General features: G+C 43.3%; 1 protein-coding gene across 1 annotated transcript in view; it reads right to left on the reverse strand.

Annotated features, from left to right (window-relative positions):
* The window catches only part of LOC102950795 (collagen alpha-4(VI) chain-like), a 147,103-nt gene extending 130,060 nt beyond the window's left edge, over positions 1–17,043 (reverse strand). Inside the window, 2 exon segments of the mRNA XM_042998360.1 lie at positions 5,969–6,119; positions 16,948–17,043. Of these exon segments, the coding sequence (XP_042854294.1) occupies positions 5,969–6,119; positions 16,948–17,043 (247 nt within the window).
* Between the last annotated feature and the right edge of the window lie 2,971 nt (positions 17,044–20,014).

Below are 20,014 nucleotides of genomic sequence, written 5' to 3' on the forward strand. Positions count from 1 at the left end.
GAAGTGGAGAAAGGGGAACCCTCTTACACTGTTGGTGAGAATGCAAACTGGTGCAGCCACTCTGGAAAACCATATGGAGGTTCCTCAAAGAGTTAAAGATAGAATTACCTATGATCCAGCAACTGCACTGCTAAGTATTTCCCCAAAGGATCCAAAAATACAGATTTGAAGGCATATATGTACCCTAATGTTTATAGCAGAATTATCAACAACACCCAAATTATGGCAAGAGCCCAAGTGTCCACTGACTGATGAATGAATAAAGAAGATGTGGTATATACCCCCCACACACACACACACACACAATGGAATATTGCTCAGCCATCAAAAAAATGAAATCTTGCTGTTTGTAACAATATGGATGGAGCTATAGTGTATTATACTGAGTGAAATAAGTAATTCACAGAAAGACAAATACCGTATGATTTTACGAATTAAAGAAACAAAACAGATGAACGTATCTGGGTAGGGAAAAAGAAGGGGGGGGACAAATCATAAGACACTCTTAAATACATAGAAGAAACTGAGGGTTGCTGGAGGGGGTATGGGGTAGGAGATGGGCTAAATGGGTGATGGGTATTAAGGAGGGTACTTGTTGTAATAAGCCCTGGGTGTTGTATGTAAGTGATGAATCACTGAATTCTACTCTTGAAATCAATACAGCACTGTATGCTAAGTAACCAGTATTTAAATAAAGGGAAAAAAAAGACCAATTAAGAAAAAAATAAGAATGGGGAAACATGAGTAAAAACCTGTGGGCTGAAAAGAGGAAGAACAAATGAGCATAGGACTTAATACTGAACTTCCTAACAGGGCAAGAGTTGTGTGATTGGTCCAGAACAGTTCCTCAAAACAATCCCGGTCCACCCCAGCGATGCTGCACCTGAACAGTATGACCCTCGTGAGCCTTTTTGGGTTCATGACCTTCATTCTGAACTGCTCACCGCACCTTTCCTAGGGCTCTACCTGTCAGCTGGCATCTGACTGGTTTCCTGTTCGCTGCCTCAGCTTCCTCCTCGGACCTAAAAACACTCAGTATGCTTTGCCCAAACATAATTTGAAGGTCATCGTAATTCTCATACAAATGGTAATAAGCACACTCAAAGTTGTATTCAATTCATTAATGTGGGAACTAGCAGAAAGGCAAAGACAGTTCTAGGAGGCTATGAGAAATTTGGTTCATATGGTCAGATGTACAATGTTGAGGAACGCCACACAAGGCAATAAAACTGTAATGTCTGAGTAATGTCCTCTACTGGACAAGAAAAAAAAAATCCATTGTTAGTTTAATGCAACTTAATCTCTAACTTTTTAGAGCTGTGCAATGAATGGGATCTAATCAACTTGTGAATAGCAAATCAAACAAAGTTCCATTCCTTGAACTTCAGATGATCCTGAAGTTCATCTGGATCTTCAGGATCTTTTTACTTCCTTCTCAGGTTTTAGATAATTCTCCTGAACACTTCCTTTTTTCCTAATGTCAGTCAACCAACAAGTGACCTGTTTTCCCTCTGATTGTGCTGCCAGGAGCAACCCCCAACAACCCCACTTGCACACACACACACATGACACTGCCTCCCATTGCTGGGGCAGAGCCATGAGGTTTGCTCTAGCTGTCCTGATAGGCCTTATCTACTACCTTTCCTTGCTCAACAGTAGGAGGCCAGTTCATGGGTGGAGCAACATGTTTCCAGACCCTGCAGACCTAAGGATCTCACGTGCTAATCGTTATAAAAACCTCTGGCGGATTCTGATTCCATTAATCTGGGGTGGCGTTTGGGTATTTTTAACAATCATCCTCAAGGCATTCTTGCTTTTCTGCTTCCCACCTCTGCTTCCCTCCTGATTCGTTTACTTCACATGCTCTTGGTTCATGGGAATGTGCAGGAGGATAAATTATTTACAAACTCATACATGCTATTAGTCTGTCCTTCCCTACCTCCCACCCTGATCGGAGGGATGGCACTAAGATATTTGCCCCCTTCTCCAGGCAACCTCATGAACTAATCAAAAATCCTTTGTTTCAGCACAACTGAGGATTCAACCAGGCGTTTGCAGGAAGAGATGACAGGGGCCATTATCTGGATTGAGAAAGGAGGCAGAAATGCCGTGAGACTATACTCTTGGAGTGGGGTTTGGGGTCTCCACACAGGACAGACTCTGGGCCGGGCATGCCGGGTAAGCCCCAGTAGACGGGGGCCCATGCAGGGGGCCTGAAGAGTGCCTCCTTAGCTTGCTAGGAGCCAGGTGGGAAAACCAGTCCTGAGGATGGCCGCCACTATGGAACTCAAGGAGTCACAGTCCAAGGGAGAGCACCTTGGACTCATGACCCCCTCCTCACTCCAAGCTGAGAATTTGTATTTGACCCTGCAGAGACGAGAACCTCAGTAATATCTGAAGTTAAGTTTCCTGCCAGCCAGGTAGAGGGATCCTTGGAAGAGGTCACCACAGTGAGAGAAAAAAGTACAGAGTTGAGAGCAGGGACTCTGGGGCCAGATAGTTCTAGGGTTAAATTCTGGCCCTGCCCCTTATTAGCTGTGTGACTTGGGCCAGTTACTTATTCTGAAACTCAAATGCAGGGGAGTAAAAGTCACACCTGCTACATCTACAGCCCTCAGCAGGGATGAACTATGTCCTTAAGAACAATTTTAGGGGCACCTGAGTGGCTCAGTCAGGTGTCCAATTTCAGCTCAGGTCATGATCTCACATTTCCTGAGTTTGAGCCCCACATCGGGCTCTCTGCTCTCAGTGCGGAGCCTGCTTCAGATCCCCTGTCCCTCTTTCTCAAAAAAAAAAAAGCAAAAAACTTAGGGACACCTGGATGGCTCCATGAGTTAAGCACCCAACTCTTGGTTTCAGCTCAGGTCACAATCTCGTGGTTCGTGGGTTCAGGCCCCATGTCAGGTTCTGTGATGACAGTGTGGGGCTTGCTTGAGATTCTCTCTCCTTCTGCTCTTCCCCCACTGGTTCATTCTCTCTCTCTCTCTCAAAATAAATAAACTTAAAAAAATAATAATATTACCCATCGGCAAGAGTGTCTTCTGACTATTTCTCACTTTGTTCTGCAGGAAGTTGAGTTCCTAAGATTTAAGCTTGTTTCTGCAAAGCTGCTGTGGAGTCGGTGCAGGGTGGGGTTGGTGGAGAGATTTGGACCAAGTATGCAGGAATTTGACTTAAGACCTAAGGAAGGAAATATATACAGATATAAATATATGTACGTATATGTATTATCCCTCTCTATGTTCAGCTGTTTGATGATTTATTTAATTTACAAATTATCTGTGCAGCTGAATTTATTTTTTTTAATCTTTGTGCTGCACACACACGCACACACACACACACAAAATACATGTCCCAGGGTATTAACAAAAAATCTAAAAAATACAAGCAAGCCTAAAGGAAAAATAAACATCACCCATAACACAACCCATCACTCAGAAATAACCTCAGGGATCCTTTTAAAAAGGAAAATGTGCCTTGTTTTGTTCTTTGAAGGTTGTTTTCCTTCCTGTGTTTGGAAGTGGTGTGAGATGAGCCAGGTACTGCCCAGAGGGGGGAAAAAAGAGAATGGCCCAGAGGGCAGAGATGAAGACTTGGGTTGGCCACATGACCACCAGCAGCTGAGTTGATCTCTCTGATCTACACAGCACGGCCACCGGCAGGGTTTTCTTGGCAGGTCTTTCCTGAATCCAAAGGATAAAAGCTGAACTTTCAGCAAATTTTAGCCTCTGGCTCCAGCTTCTGAACACAATGCTGGAGATGTCAGTCTTTCTGCAAAGCTCATTTAAAATCTGGAATGAATGAGCTGATTGCCAGAGCAAAGAGGAAAAAATCTGTTTCCCCATCTATCTGATCAGAGCTGAGACCAGAATTCGGGCTGCCAGGCACATTTACAGCCCAAAGGCAATCGTCCAGCCACACTCGTGGCAGAGATGTGCACCTTGGATCTGTGTTCTCCCTGAGTGGTTTCCTTTTTTCCCCAACCTGGAGAGAGATAAGTGTCTTAGTTAAAGCAGAGCCTTAGACACAGCAACCTGGAGGCAGGTGATTAATTTGGAAGGTAAGGCCAGGAAGCAGGAGAGAGGAAGGCAGGGAAGGAGGAAAGGCAGACCGGAGGCTGTGTTACCAAACCAGGTGAGGGCCTGATCCTGCTGCAGCCTTGTGAGAAGTAAACCACACTGAATGTCTCAGTTTCCTCTTAGCTGAGCGTTGCTTCCAAGGGCGTCAACTTCAACCAAGCTTACTAAAAAGCCCAATGGACTGCCCCCCTTTGCATTAGAGAAAGCCCTGGATTAAAAAGAGGGGAGGGGCACCTGGGTGGCTCAGTCATTTAAGCGTCTGACTTCTGCTCAGGTCATGATCTCATTGTTCAGGAGTTTGAGCCCTGCGACAGGTTCTGTGCTGACAGCTGGGAGCCTGGAGCCTGCTTCAGATTCTGTGTGTGTGTGCCTCTCTCTCTGCCCCTTCCCTGCTTGCTCGCTCTCTCTCTCTCAAAAATAAATAACCATTTAAAAAAATAAAGTGGGGACATTCAGGGCCCCTGGGTGGCTCAGTCAGTCACGCATCTGACTTCAGCTCAGGTCATGATCTCACAGTTCGTGAGCTTGAGCCCCACGTCAGGCTCTGAGCTGACAGCTTGGAGCCTGGAGCCTGCTTGGGATTCTCTGTCTCCCTCTTTCTCTGCTCCTCCCTCCCCCCATCTCTCTCAAAAATAAATATTTTAAAAATTTTTTCAAAAAGAGGGGAGATTCAGGGGCCACACTTGAGGGGCGAGTCATTAGGGTAAGGGGCTTCTGGGCTCCCCCTGCACTCTCCACCACAGCAGCTGCTGAAGTCAGAGGTGGCCGAGGGGACGTGAAGAGGGGCCCAGTGTCTGCTTCAGCACAGCGTGAGCTGGCTGCAGACCCATCCTGGCCCCAATTTCCAGACTTCCAGCTTTAGGCACATTCCAGCATTAACCTCATTTCACAGTTGAGGTTCAAAGAGTTTGAATGGCTTGCAATTTCGCACCCCCAGAAAGTGGGAACAAAGGACTGAATCTGGGTCTCCTGTTACCTGACACAGTGTTCCTTCAGCCCCAGCCCCACTCGTGACGGCAGGACACGGAGATCCTTCCCTCTCTTCTTTTCTTACAAAAAGCTCCCCTACCTGGCATCTCGAAGCAGCCCAGCACTTCCCCTGGAGCCCCCCCTGGTCCCACCGAAAGTCAGTGTCGTGCAGCCTGTAGTTAAACACACGAGCTCTGGGTTCCTGGCTCTGCCATTTTGACCTTGAGCTCATTACCTAGTCTGTGCTTCAGGTTCCTCAGCTATAAAATGTGATAATCATAGTATCTAATTCATAGCACTGATTGAGGCTGAAATGAATTAATATTTATAAAGCACGAAAAGGCAGCCCTGTTCTTGGGAAGTGCTCAATAAATTCAGTCCTCACTCGACAGATATTCACTGAACACCTACTTTATGTTAGACACTGTTCTAAGTTCTGAAGATGCGGCAGAAAACGAACAGATAAAGCTCCTTCTCTCTCCTTTCCCAGACCAGTGATTCTCAAACTTGCGTGTGCATCACCGGGTGTTACACGTAGGGCATGAATCACTGGATTCTACTCCTGAAATCATTATTGCACTGTATGCTAGCTCACTGGGATGTAAATTTTAAAATAAAAATAAAATAATTTTTAAAAATTAAAAAAAAATGCATAGTGCTATTCCATTTGTATTTGGCAAAGAATGGATGTTGTGCAAAATACATATTTATACATTTGCCTGCATGTATATGGTATACACAAGCATTTACCTACGTATGTTCAGCGGTATAGCAAGGGAGGAGGTAGGCTGCTATGCAGTCTAATCCATAGGAAGGAGTATTTTATCCTGGGCATTGTTTAGAATTCCTAGTGCATGGTGCTAATGAAAAATAGACAAAAAACAAACAAAAAAACAAACCTGAGTGTGCATCAGAATTACCTCCAGGGTTTATTAAAACACAGGTAAATGGGTCCCACTTCCAGGGTTTCTGATTCAAAAGGTCTGGGGTAGGGCCAGGAAGTTTGCATTTCTGACAAGTTCCCAGGTAAGGCTGCTGCTGCTGGTTGAGGAGCTCATCTAGAATCATTGTCTAGAAGGTAAAGTAAGTAAAGACAGCAGTAATGCCAGATGGCAATTAGTAATGTGAAGAAAAACAAAGCAGGGAGAAGGAGGTGGGTGATAGCGCGTCCACAGGGCTCAGAGGAGATTTCTCTGATAAAGGTACCCTTTGAGGAAGGGCCTGAGGGAAGTTAATGAGCAATTCAGGTATTCTGAGTGGAGAAAATACAAGGCAAAGAACACCAAGTGCAAAGGCCCTGGGGAAGGAGCATGCCTTAGGAAATCAAGACTGCTGCCAGGTAAGAGGACACCTTGGTGTCAATCATGCCAAGAACAGAGAGTGCTAAGTGCAGCCCAGGCTGGATTTCTGCTCTCTCTGCCCCCTTGGTTGGGTACTTCCTACAGAGCTCAATTCACACGACGGATTGTGGTGGTTCTGGGAGGGCTCAAGGAACAGCAAGGAGGTCTAAGTGGCTGGAGCTGATTGAGGCGAGCAGTGGTAACGGAAGATGAGGTAAATATGTCTTCTAAGTTACAGTAAGGACTCCGGCTTTTACCCCGGATGAAATGGGAGCCATCAGACAGCTCTGAGCAGAGAAGTGATAGGATTTAACTTAAAATCACACTGCCTGTGAGGTGAAAAGAGAGGGCAAAGGTGGGAGCAGGGCAACTACTTGAGGAGGTTATAAGTATTAGTTTTACAGAAGTATCACTTCTGCAGGGAGTGGCTTCCCGTAATAAGCCTAGTGATGCCCAGCCTTGAGCGACTGCCTAGGAGGGCAGGAGTTATAGGAAACTCTCCATCATATCCTAGCTAAAGTATTTAGACAGTCACTATTATGCGTTTTCCCTACATTGTATCATTTAATGTCCCAGGAACTCCATGAGCTGAATATTAACCATACAAATGGATAAAATGAGGCTCAGAGAAATGAAGCATCTTTCCCAAATTCTCACAGCAAGGTCTCTCAGACCTCAAAGAAGGCCTCTTGTGTCCTTTCCCTGTCTCCTGGATAATAGCTGAAATATTGTAATTAACTAATGAATAACTTTTAAAAATGTAAGTTAGTGCCGATTCCAAGTTGTCCCGATGGTACTGTCATTCTTAGTCACTTCCTTCTATGTTTTCTTGGCCTGGAGAGGACTGGAGTTGCACTGGGAGCTAGAAATTCCATCTCAGCCGGGTAAACCCATGTAACCCTCACTGTAAAAGCTTTCTAGGGAAGCTGAAAATAAAGTTTAAGAACCAATGTAGAAGAGCGTCCAAGTTACTATTGCTGCATAACAAAGTACCCCAACACTTGAGGCAACCGTTTCATTTTGCTCACTACTCTGGGTCAGGGATTCAGGAAGGGCTTGTCTACAGTTTTCGCTCCTGGGGGTGTCCAACATGGTTGGGGTATCTAATGCAGTTGCAGCCAGATGTCAGCTGGGCCTGTGCTCATCTAATGGCTCCAATGTCCTGGAGGTCCAGATGTCGCCCTCACTCACATGGCCACCAGTTAATCCTTTCTGTGGCTGGTAGTTCAGCTGAGCTGTCGATTGGAGTGCCTACACGCGGCCACTCCAGCCTGGTGGTCAGGGTGGTCAGACTTCTTTCATAATGGTTGCTTTCCATAGTGCGAGCTCCCAAACTGAACTGGGTAGAAGCTACATGGCCTTTTATGGCATAGCCTCAGAAATCATAGAGCATCACTTGACCACAACTATTTCTTGAAGCAGTCACAGCCCATCCAGGTTCAGAGGGAGGGGACATACAGTCCACCTCCCGATGGGAGGTGCATCAAACAATGTGCAGACATGTAAAACTTCCGCCAAAATGTCATCTGCTGGCGTTCAAAAAGTATCTGCCTAACTCATATACTTTGCTAGTGGGAAAGTAAATTAACATAAGCCCCATAGAAACCAATTTGGGAATACGTATCAAAATTACAAATGCATATACTCTTAGATGGAGCAATTCCACTTCCGGGAATTTAACTTGCAGAAGTGGTCAACGCAAATCACCACAAGTCAACTCCAATATTTCAGGAGTGCTCAAGAAGCAGAGCCAGCATTTCCACTAAAAAAAGAAAAAAAAAAATCTGGGTGCATTTCTCCATTTAAGGAGACCACAACACTATTAAGTATATTAGATGATCCTAATTATTATTACGTGGCCTTCCATGTGCCCAGCATGCTACCTGCTTTATACCTCTTCTTTCTAATCTTTTGCACAACTCTCAAACGTCAATTATTTCTATCTATCTAGAGGTTTGGAAAAATGTGACCTGCCCAAGGCCACACAGTTTGTTAAGTAGGGGACCCAAAATTCAGATCCAGTTATACCTGACTCCATATCCCAATCTTCAGCTTGCAGTAGCATAATGCAGTCTTTAACGTCATATGCTTGCATTTGAGAATCTCTAGTCTTTTCGCATTCCCCATCCACTGCACAATGTTTCATTACAAGTTGTTTCCTGACAGAAGTAACATATAAAGATAAACCCATACGATTCTTTGAAGGAGACCGACTGTGAGATTAATGTTCATACCGAAAATTTCCTTAGAAATGAAAATTATTCTTGAAATGTGTAAGTATAAACATTGTTAGTTTGCATATCTTCTTAACAAATTCCCAGAAATTGCATCTCAGCACATTTTCCCTCATCTCTACTCTTGCCAACATTGTGTGAAGACAGCTGAAGATGTAAGAATAGAGGTTAATACGAATCAATAATGCTTGTTTATTGCCCAAAATGGAGTAAGCATAGGTAATGGGCAAAAATGCTTTGTCTTAGTAAGTTAGCCAACATCTTCCCCATCCCCTGATTCCTCACAAGTGTCACTGAACGTAGCTGCCCCATGGAAGTTGCCCCATGGAAGGAGCTGCCCCATCCCAGCACTTTACACACACTCACACACTTACACACATGTGCACATCCACACATCTTGCACCTGAAATTTACTCCTGCTTTTTTTTTTTCACTGAAATATAAAGGCACAAAAAATTCCCCAACTCAGCAAACTTTCCCAGTTTGTTGAGCCAACTGGACCACTCCCTTGCTCAGACTTTTAGAATAGCTCCATATTGCTCATTGCAGTAAATCCACACTCCTTTCATCAGTAAAATTTTAAAGTACTGTATTCTAAGAAGTAGATAAGAAAGTAAAACTTCCATGTTCATTCTACAAGGCCAGCATTACTCAGATACCAAAAACAGACAGACACACCAAAAAAAAAAAAAACAAAAAGCAGCTACAAGCCAGTATCTCTGATGAACATAGATGCAAAAATCCTCAACAAAATATTAGCAAGCCAAATTCAACAATACATTATAAAAATTATTCACCACAATCAAATGAGATTTATTCCAGAGATGCAAAGGTAGTTCAACAATCACAAATCAATGTGATATATTACATTAGTAGGAGAGACGATAAAAACCATAAGAGTATCTCAGTAGATGCAAAAAAAAGCATTTGACAAAATAGACATCCACTCATGATAAAAACTCTCAACAAAGTGGGTTAAGAAGGAATATGCCTCAAAATAACAAAGTCCATATATGAAAAACCCACAGGTAACATCATACTCAATGGTGAAAAACTGAAAGCGTTTCCTCTAAGATCAGGAACAAGACAGGGGTGTCCACTCATCACTTTTATTCAACACAGTACTTGAAGACCTAGCTTCAGCAGTCAAATAAGAAAAAGAAATAAAAGGCATCCAAAGTGGTAAGGAAGAGGTTAAAAGTGTCACTGTTCACAGATGACATGATACCATATAGAGAAAACCCTCAAGACTCCACCAAAAAACTATTACAACTGATACATGAATTCAGTGCAGTTGTAGGATACAAAATTAATATATAGAAACCGGTCACATTTGTATTCACTAATAACAAAGTAGAAGAAAGAGAAATTAAGAAAACAATTCCATTTACAATTACACTGAAAAGAACAAACTACCTAGGAATGAATTTTACCAAGGAGGTGCAAGACCTATACTATGAAAACTATAAGACATTGACGAAAAAGGACACAAACAAGTGGAAAGATATGTCATGCTCATAGATTTGAAGAACTAATATTGTTAAAATATCCATACTCCCCAAAACAATCTAGCAATCTACAGATTCAATGCAATCCCTATCAAAATATCAATGGCATTTTTCATAGAACTAGAACAAATACTCCTAAAATTTGTATGGAACCGCAAAATTAAACCCTAACTAGTCAAAACAATCTTGAGAAAGAAGAACAAAGCAGGAGGTATCACAATCTCAGGTTTCAAGATACACTACACAGCTATAGTAATCAAAATAGTAGGATACTGGCATAAAAACAGATACATAGATCAGTGGAACAGAATAGAGAGCCCAGAAATAAATCCACACCTATATAGTCAATTAATCTACAGCAAAGGAGGCAAGAATATACAATGGGGGAAAGACAGTCTTTTCAATAAATGGTGTTGGAAAGACTAGATAGCTACATGCAAAAGAATGAAAGTGGACCACTTTCTTACACTCTATACAAACATAAACTCAAAATGGATTAAAGACCTAAAAATGAGGCCTGAAACCATCAAACTCCTAGAAGAAAACATTAATCTCTTGGCCATCACTTGTAGCAACACATGTATAGATAGGTCTCTTCAAACAAAGGGGGAAAAGCAAAACTAAGGAATTGGGACTACACCAAAATAAAAAGCTTTCGCACGGTGAAGGAAACCATCAACAAAACAAAAAAGCAAGCTACTGAATGGGAAAAGATATTTGCAAAGGATGTATCTGATAAGGGGTTAACATCAAAAAAACACAAAGAATTCATATAATCCAACACCAAAAAGACCCAAACAATTCAATTAAAAAATGGGTAAAGGACCTGAATAGACATTTTTCCAAAGAAGACATACAGATGGCCAACAGACACATGAAAAAGATGCTCAACACCACTAACCATCAGGGAAATGAAAATCAAAACCACAATGAGATATCACCTCACACCAGTCAGAACGGCTAGTACCAAAAAGGCAAGAAATAACAAGTGTTGACAAGGATGTGGAGACAAGGGAACCCTTGTGCACTGTTGGTGGGAATGTAAATTAGTGCAACCACTGGATAATAGTATGGACGATCCTCAAAAACTTAAAAATAGAATTACTACATGATCCAGTTATTCTACTACTGGGTATTTTCTCAAAGAAAATGAAACACTAATTCAAAAAAATATATGCACCCTATGTTTATTACAGTATTATTTACAATAGCCAAGATATGGAAGTAATCCAAGTGCCTACTGATAGATGAATGGATAAAGAAGATACATATATAAGAAACATAAATAAGAAACTTTATATATATATATACATAACATATATCACATATAACACATATAACCTATAACACCTATATAACCTATATATATATATATATATATATATATATATAACACCTATATAACCTATATAATATATATATATATATATATATATATATATATATATATATATAGGCACCTGGGTGGCTCAGTTGGTTAAGTATCCAACTTTGGCTCAAGTCTTGATCTCATAGTTCATGAGTTCAAGCCCCACGTTGGTCTCTGTGCTGACAGCTCAGAGCCTGGAGACTGCTTTGGATTCTGTGTCTCCCTCTCTCTCTGCCCCTCCCGTGCTCATGCTCTGTCTCTCTGTCCCAAAAATAAACATTAAAAATTTTTTTAAAAAGATATATTATTCTGCCATAAAAAAGAATATCTTGTATGGATAAAGAAATTGTGGTTTATATACACAATGGAGTACTACGTGGTAATGAGAAAGAATGAAATATGGCCCTTTGTAGCAACATGGATGGAACTGGAGAGTGTGATGCTAAGTGAAATAAGCCATACAGAGAAAGACAGATACCATATGTTTTCATTCTTATGTGGATCCTGAGAAACTTAACAGGAACCCATGGGGAGGGGAAGAAAAAAAAAAAAAAAAAAGAGGTTAGAGTGGGAGAGAGCCAAAGCATAAGAGACTCTTAAAAACTGAGAACAGGGGCGCCTGGGTGGCTCAGTCGGTTAAGCATCTGACTCCGGTCAGGCCATGATCTCACGGGGTTCATGGGTTCGAGCCCCGCGTCGGGCTCTGTGCTGATAGCTCAGAGCCTGGAGCCTTCTTCGGATTCTGTGTCTCCCTCTCTCTCTGCCCCTCCCCTGCTCATGCTCTGTCTCTGTCTCAAAAATAAATAAAAACATTAAAAAAAATTTTTAAAACTGACAACAAACTGAGGGCTGATGGGGGGTGGGAGGGTGGGGAGGATGGGTGATGGGTATTGAGGAGGGCACCTGTTGGGATGAGCACTGGGTGTTGTATGGAAACCAGTATGACAATAAATTTCATATATTTAAAAAAAAAGAATTTCTTGTTATTTGCAACAACATGGGATGGAACTAGAGGATATCATGCTAAGTGAAATAAGTCAGACAGAGAAAGATAAATACCATATGATTTTACTTATATAGAATCTAAAAAATAAAACAAACCAAAAAATTCAAACAAACAGACTCTTACATACAGAGTACAAACTGGTCATTGCCAGAGGGATAGTGGGTGGTAGGATTAATAGGTACGAACTTCCAATTATAAAATAAATAAGCCACAGGTATTAAAAATACAGCATAGGGAATATAGGCAATGATATTGTGATAACATTAGATGATGACAGATGGTCACTACACTTACCATGATGATCACTGAATAATATATAGACTTGTCTAATCCATATGGTGTACACCTGAAAGTAACATAACATTGTATGTTAATTATAGTTTAATCCTTAAAATCTTAAAAGCATTTGTATAAAAAAAATATGAAACATCACTCCCAAATTTCTTCCTTTCTGCTACACTAAGTCCAGTCTCTGACACTTCTGTATAAGCCAAATCCACTCCCCAAGAACCTCCCTGTAGTACCCATTATACGTCTCTTTTTCCCAATGCCATATAGTATTTTAGGACCTTTAGAATCCAACTTAACAGTTGGTTGTCTATGACCTTGTAAACTCTTTAATTCAGTGCTCCCCAAATGCTGGTGTGCATAAGAAGAACCTGGAGGGTTTTAAACAGATTGCTGGGCTCCACTCCCAGGGTTTCTAATTCAGCAGGTATGGAACGGGGCTCAAGAACCTGCATTTCTGATGAGTTCCCAGGCGATGCTGCTGCTCTGGGGACTGCAGCGAGGGAGCCACTGGTGTAGGGAAAGAGCAGGCTGTTTGCTAGCTACTTGAATCTGGGCAAATGACACAGACGTTCTTCATCCACACTCTCACTTCCAACGACTGTGGAAAGAACGGAAGTAATGTATTTTAAATGTTTAGTACAGTCCTGGTGCATAGTAAGAGCTCAATACATGGGAGCTATTATTTCTAGCAGAAAAAAGACCAGACTTCCTGGGGATTAACTAGATAACAAAGGCAACACCTAGGCTGTGGCTTAACAATGTTCTGGGCTGTAGTCTTATTAGCAGGACGGCCAGTCCCTTGCCAGAACCTGAAAGGAAGCCAAGCAAATTTTTACTCGTCCACTTATGTAAGTCTTTATCCAGGAAGGGCAACTGAGAATAACATTTCCCATGTTTATAAGACCTCTCTCAAAGCTGAACACCTGTGATTTGTTCAAATCGCAATTAAATAGGGAAGTTTAATATTATTTTCACATTATTGTAAATTGTACTAACAGTGACAAGAAGCAAAATAACCTAGAGTCTGTCCCAAATTGTCTTATCGTGGCTCTTCATTAGAAAAAAAAATAAAGTAGAATCTTAAGAAAAGCTTCAGGAATAATTTATAATTACAAAACCAGCTCTGACTACCTTTGTTGGCAAGGGTATCTGAAAAGAAGGTCCACGTTTGCAGAATCCTGGACTGTGGTGGGGGTGTAGTTCTTTGCAACCTAATCCATCCAGCGGAAGGGGTGGGGGGTGGAAAAGCTGGCATCCAACCTGATCAGACTCTGCCCCAATGGCCTGCGGCTAGCAGGGGACTGCAGACCGACCTCTGATTTTGTAGAGCCGGGGCCTGACCAACACCCTGGCTTCAGCAGCTGCAGGCTCAGGCCTGGACTTTTCTTGGGACTTCCGGGAAACCGCGAGACAAACAATGGGGCTGACAGAGCATATCCGGTCTCGTACAGCCTCCAAAACCCTCAGCCCCACTGTTCTGCCCCCCTGCCAGTCCCAGGCGCAGCTTTCACACCTCTTTGAGACTCAGCACCTCATACACGGCACCTGGAAAGCGATAGGAGCTCAAGAAATGCTGATTTCCTAATCAAGTTACTAAACAAGGTAATAGTTGACAGGTTTTGTTTTTTTTTTTTAACCTGTTATGACACTGGTGCTATATGGTAGCTGTGGTAAATTCAAGAAACTGGGAGTCATAAGAAAGCAGTATGTAGACAGGCTTCAAATTTGCCTGCTAATATTGTTTCTTTCCATACCTGTATCAGTCAGGGTTTAATCAGAGAACCGCCAGGAGAAATATAAGCAATTATGGCTTTTTTAAAGGGATTTGAACGTTCGTAATCATGAGCGCCGGTTAAACAGTTTATACAGGGCTGTTGTTTCCACATCTGGTAGGGGGACTGAGTCAGCAGGGCTGGTCGGCAAAAGCAAAGGTGGATGTGAAGAGGGAGAAAACGGGACAAGCTAGACTTTTCAGGCTGAGCAGGAAAGCACAAAGATGGATGGAGCCATGTCAGACTCTCATGGCCTCCCAGCCGCCATCTTCAGTGATGCAAGGGACCTGTAGGCAAAGTTGGTGCCCTTTGTCACAGAGATAAACACGCAGCTGGCACGGGAGTTGGAGAAGCCAGAGAGGAGATTCGGCAGAAGCAGAGTCGCTACGGACAGGGCTGCTGCCCCCCCACCAACCAGGTGAGGAGCAACAACAAGCATCACCTACCACACCAACCAGTACCCCAAAACCACCTTCCAAGCACTGAAGACAATATAGCTGCTGATTCATTTCTGCCTTCCAAGTTTCACACAAAATGTCGCATGGGGTCCCCACCATGCAGAAAAGAAAACTCTGGAAAATGTAGTCCTAACTAAGAGGAGTCGACGTAAAAGAAACCCACCACAACCCCTGGCATGGTGGCCAGAAGTCAGACTCTCCTGAGGGTGAAGCTCCTTGCTCCAGCTCAGAGAGGGTCTAAGCACAAGAATCAGGTGCTGGTGATAAACCCTGACTCGCAGCCAGTTCTCAGAAAAGATGTTGAACAGAAGAGGGGCAGAGTGCAAACTGCAACCTTGGAAATTTTAGGAGGTGTAATTCATTTCAGATGGATTTCGTACCAATTAGCCAAGGGAGGCAACTCAGGACAGATTCTTGACAAGCTGGCTCTCCAGGACAAGATGAGAAATGCAATCTAGACACAGAAATTGGACTCCATAAAAATCCCCCACTTTGTGGTAAACACACAGATTCCTCCCCCCCATGATTCTGGAAGGTCCGGGAGGACTCCCGGGAATCTGTGTTTCAACTAACACCCAAAATGATTCTCCCAACAGTGAACCTTAGTCCACACTCAAGACTTTTCTAGCGGCTTGCAAGTCAACTTGCAAACTCCCAAATCTACCCCGGCTGCAAAAGCTGGTGGCTGCAGGTTATTTTAATTGAGGGAACATCAGAGAGTATCTTTACAGAAAGGCAGCGGTGGGAGATTAAAAAGTTGCTATTTATGTTAGCATGATGTTCTAAAGTTTATTTTAAAATTCTATTTATTGAGGGCTCATAAATGTTACTTGCTCTATTAATAAAAAAACCTTGCTGGTTACCAAATCACATGCTCCGTTGTGACTTGGCGAACAACCCACACGTTTTACCCGCCTCCAAGCAGCCAAGATGTACTAGCGCCACCTAAAGGCCACTAGGGGCACACGCTAAGTGCAAAACAAGACGTCCTCTGTGCTTAACTGCAGCAAACAAGAGACTGAACTTTGGGAACCGTCAATGATGAGGGTTTGATTTTTTTTAGTCATAAATAACTGTGAGAATTTTCTGTGTGTCCTTCCTTGGCTGCTTGAGAGAATGGAAAGAACACGGACTTTGGAATTTGGCAGACTTGGTTGAAATCCCGGCTCTGTCACCTAAAAGCTACGGCCACATTTTGTGCCTGACTGCGCATCTTGGCTCACAGGTGTAGCCTGTGTAGAGTGATGGCGGCTGGCCCCGGCTTCGCTGAGTATCTCCTTGTGTCTTGCCCAGGGCTCCTCTAAGGCAGAGGGTGCTTGGGATGCCCTTCACGCGTATGTTCCATCCCTGACGTAACCTTAACCACAGGGGTCCAGAGCCCATAACAAAGTCTTTACTTTTCTCTCCCATGCACATAATTCTGAAGCACATTCTACTCAGCTCCTCAGAAGATTCCTCGAGAAAGCTATGAGGAAGCAGCCCCTGTTGCCTAGAGTGATGGCCAATTCAAGACAATCCACCCTGGCATTAGTTTTTCCTCCTTGCATTCATATTCTCTGGGATCACTTTCCAAAATAAACAACTTGCACACAAGCCCTCATCTCACCTTCTGCTTTCTCAGGGAACTCAGGCTAAGACAAAATGTAACTTGAGGCCTGGGTTTTCTCAGCTGCGGTGTGAGCTTATTGCAAGACAGGGACGTTGTAAAAACTCGGTGAATTCCTGTAGGAAAAACACTTGCACGATGTCTGGTCCGTAAGAGAACCCCATTTCCTGGGGGCTCCCTCTGCTACCTGGTAACTTCTTGGCAGAGGCAATTTCTTCTTCAAGCTAGACCGTTGTCACCAGCGTCACGTGCCTCACTGCCACTGCTCCCACCATGGTCACAATTATCACCTTCAACCCCAGACATACCACATACCATTAGCACCACCAAGGTCATTTTCATCACCACAACCATCACCACCCCTACCACTGTCACCTGTGCTAGGCTTTCTCCCACATCCACCATCGCCATCATCATCACCCATATGTCACCATTACCACACTCCTGTAGGTCCCTGAGCAAGATTTCTCCAGCCCGGGTCTAGTCGATTTCCTTCAGCTAGAGAAACTATTTGACACGGCTCTGTTATATCTGTCGCAGCAAAATCTACACACCAACTAATGTTAACATTTCTGGTTTGATAGCTCACTAATTTTCAGTGTTGAATAATATTCCATTGTCTGCAGGCAGCACAATTTACCCATTCATCCGCTGAAGAACATCGTGATTGCTTCCACGTTTGGGCAATTGTGAATAAAGCTGCTTACAAACATCGGTGTGCAGGTTTTTGTGAAGATTTGGCTCATGGGGGTCAATGCCAAGGAGCATCGTTGCTGGATCATAAGGTGAGAGTATGTTTAGTCTTATAAAAAAAACTTCCAAACTGTCTTCTAAAGTGGCTGTACCATTTTCCATTCCCAGCACGGAGAAATGAGAGCTCCTGTCGCTCCATATCCTAGCCAGCATTTGGTGAGGTCAGTGTTCTGGGCTTTTGCCATTCTAATAGGTGCAGTGCAATCTCAAAGTTGTTTAATTTGCAATTCCCTAATGATATGATGTGAGCATCTTTTCACATGCTTCCTTGCCATCTGTACTGCCTCTTTAGTGAGGTTTCTGTTCAGATATTTTGTCCACGTTTTACAAATCAGGTTGTTTGTCTTCTCATTATCGAGTTGTAAGTGTTCTTTGTGTATTTGGGAAACAGTCCTTTATCCCATGTGTCTTCTGCAAATATTTTCTCCCAGTATGTGTCTTTTCATTCTCTTGTGATGAACTGGATTTTAACCCAAATTATGTTAGTATAATAAGCTATAAATACTATAAATAAGCTATAAAAATCTTGCAATTAAGTTTCTTCTTTCATTCAGTAAGTATTGTAGTACTATTATGTGGCAAGCATCTATGAGGCCCTGGCAAACAAGACTGTGGGCTTTTCTCTCAAAGAGCTTTCTGCTTAGCGGAGATGACGCACAAAGAGGGAATGCAATACGGTAGGACCAGCTCCATAACTGGGGGAAGTGAGGAGAACTAATCCAATTGGAGATGAGGAGTATTCAGGGAAAGCTTCTTCTTTCTTTTTTTTTTTAATTTTTTTTCAATGTTTATTTTTGAGAGACAGAAGACAGAGCATGAGAGGGGGAGGGGCAGAGAGAGAGGGAGACACAGAATCTGAAGCAGGCTCCAGGCTCCAAGCCGTCAGCCCAGAGCCCGGCGTGGGGCTTGAACTCACGAACGGTGAGATCATGCCCTGAGCCGAAGTCGAACACTTAACCGACTGAGCCACCCAGGTGCCCCAGGGAAGGCTTCTCGAAGGAGGTGACTGTAGAAAGAGAAGCCAGCCAGATGTAACTGGGAAGAGATGATAACAAGAATTCTGGCAGTGGGGACAGTACCGTACTTTACCCGGGACAGACTGTATGACCTCACAAGACTGACCACAGCTGTAGTAAAAGTGTGCAAGGGGCAGTGGGGAGACGTAGAGTAAGACAAACTGTGGCCAGATCACAGAGGGAGTGTATGCCACACTAAGGACTTGGGAATCAGGGGTTTTTTTTCTTTAATTTTTTTAATGTTTGTTTATCTATTTTGAGAGACAGAGATTGAACGAGTGGGGGGGGGGAAGGGCAAAGAGAGAGGGAGGGAGAGAATCTCAAGCAGGCTCCATGCTGACAGCACGGAGCCCGATGTGGGGCTTAATGCCACAAATCGTGAGATCATGTCATGACCTGAGCTGAAATCAGGAGTCAGGAGTTCAAGCGGCTGAGCCACCCAGGCCCCCCCCTCAGTTTTTCTACATAAATGGGGTCCCTAAAAGCACTTTTTCCCCTGGAGAAAGTAGCCTTGGAACAAAGCCAGCCCGAGCCAGATCAATGCTTCACAAAGCAAGGAAATGTTCATTAGCATCTGGTTTGCCGGAAGATTCTATCCACCGAGAACTTAAAGAGAGAGCATGGGGTTTGAGAGTATTAACATCAACTTCATAGCTGCTTCCCTCACACGTGTCGGTTGAAGTCATACTCGTCCGTGGGCAGGCATGTATGGGAGTTCCTATATCTGGTACCTTCTTGACAACCTTCTTCCTTCTAATGCCTCCAAGCAAAGATAGCCAGACCTTTGATCACTACTGCTTCATATATATATATATATATATATATATATATATATATATATGTCGGCCCATAGGCTCTGACCTCAGAGTCATAAAGAAAGCAGACTGGTAAAACTAAACCCAACCAGCCTTCTAAGAATGAACCTCTTGGGGTAATCTGTGCACCACTGACCCCTGGGCACCACTGGCCACCAAAGTGAAATTTCCTTTATGTGCAAGAGTGGTGTTTCTCCTTTGAATTCACCATGTTTAACTGACTCCAGACAGCCCCGAGACTGAGCAGTCTTAACAAATTCTGGTGGAGGACCCCATGGGATTAAACAAAACAGCCAACTCAATAACTCTCTGCCTAGGTTCCACCTCCTCCCTCACAACCATCCCTCACTCCTGCTCCCTAGGTTTGTACTTCCTAAGCGCAGGGGCTGGACTCTAGAAAACCCAAACTAAGACATTTGGTATTCACACAGCATTTAGGTGTATCAAGCCGTATGTGAAAGTCCTCCTTCTAAACCCTCCAGCACCTCCCCACCCCCTCCCCAGAGGTAACCCCTATTTTTGTAGACAAAATACAAAATTGGAGGGCACTTAGGTGGCTCAGTCACTTAAGTATCTGACTCTTGGTTTCAGCTTAGGTCATATCTCGTTTGTGAGTTTGTGCCCTGAGTCAGGCTCTGTGCCTGCTTGGGATTGTCTCTCTCCCTCTCTCTCTCTACCCCTCCCCTGCTCATGCTCTCTCTCTCAAAAGAAATAAATAAACTTAAAAAAAATTTTTTTTAATGTTTATTGATTTTTTTTGGGGGGGGAGGGGCAAAGAGAAAGGGAGACACAGAATCC

The sequence above is a fragment of the Panthera tigris genome, chromosome C2 (genome assembly GCF_018350195.1).
Source record: "Panthera tigris isolate Pti1 chromosome C2, P.tigris_Pti1_mat1.1, whole genome shotgun sequence".
In the NCBI taxonomy this organism is placed as follows: domain Eukaryota; kingdom Metazoa; phylum Chordata; class Mammalia; order Carnivora; family Felidae; genus Panthera; species Panthera tigris.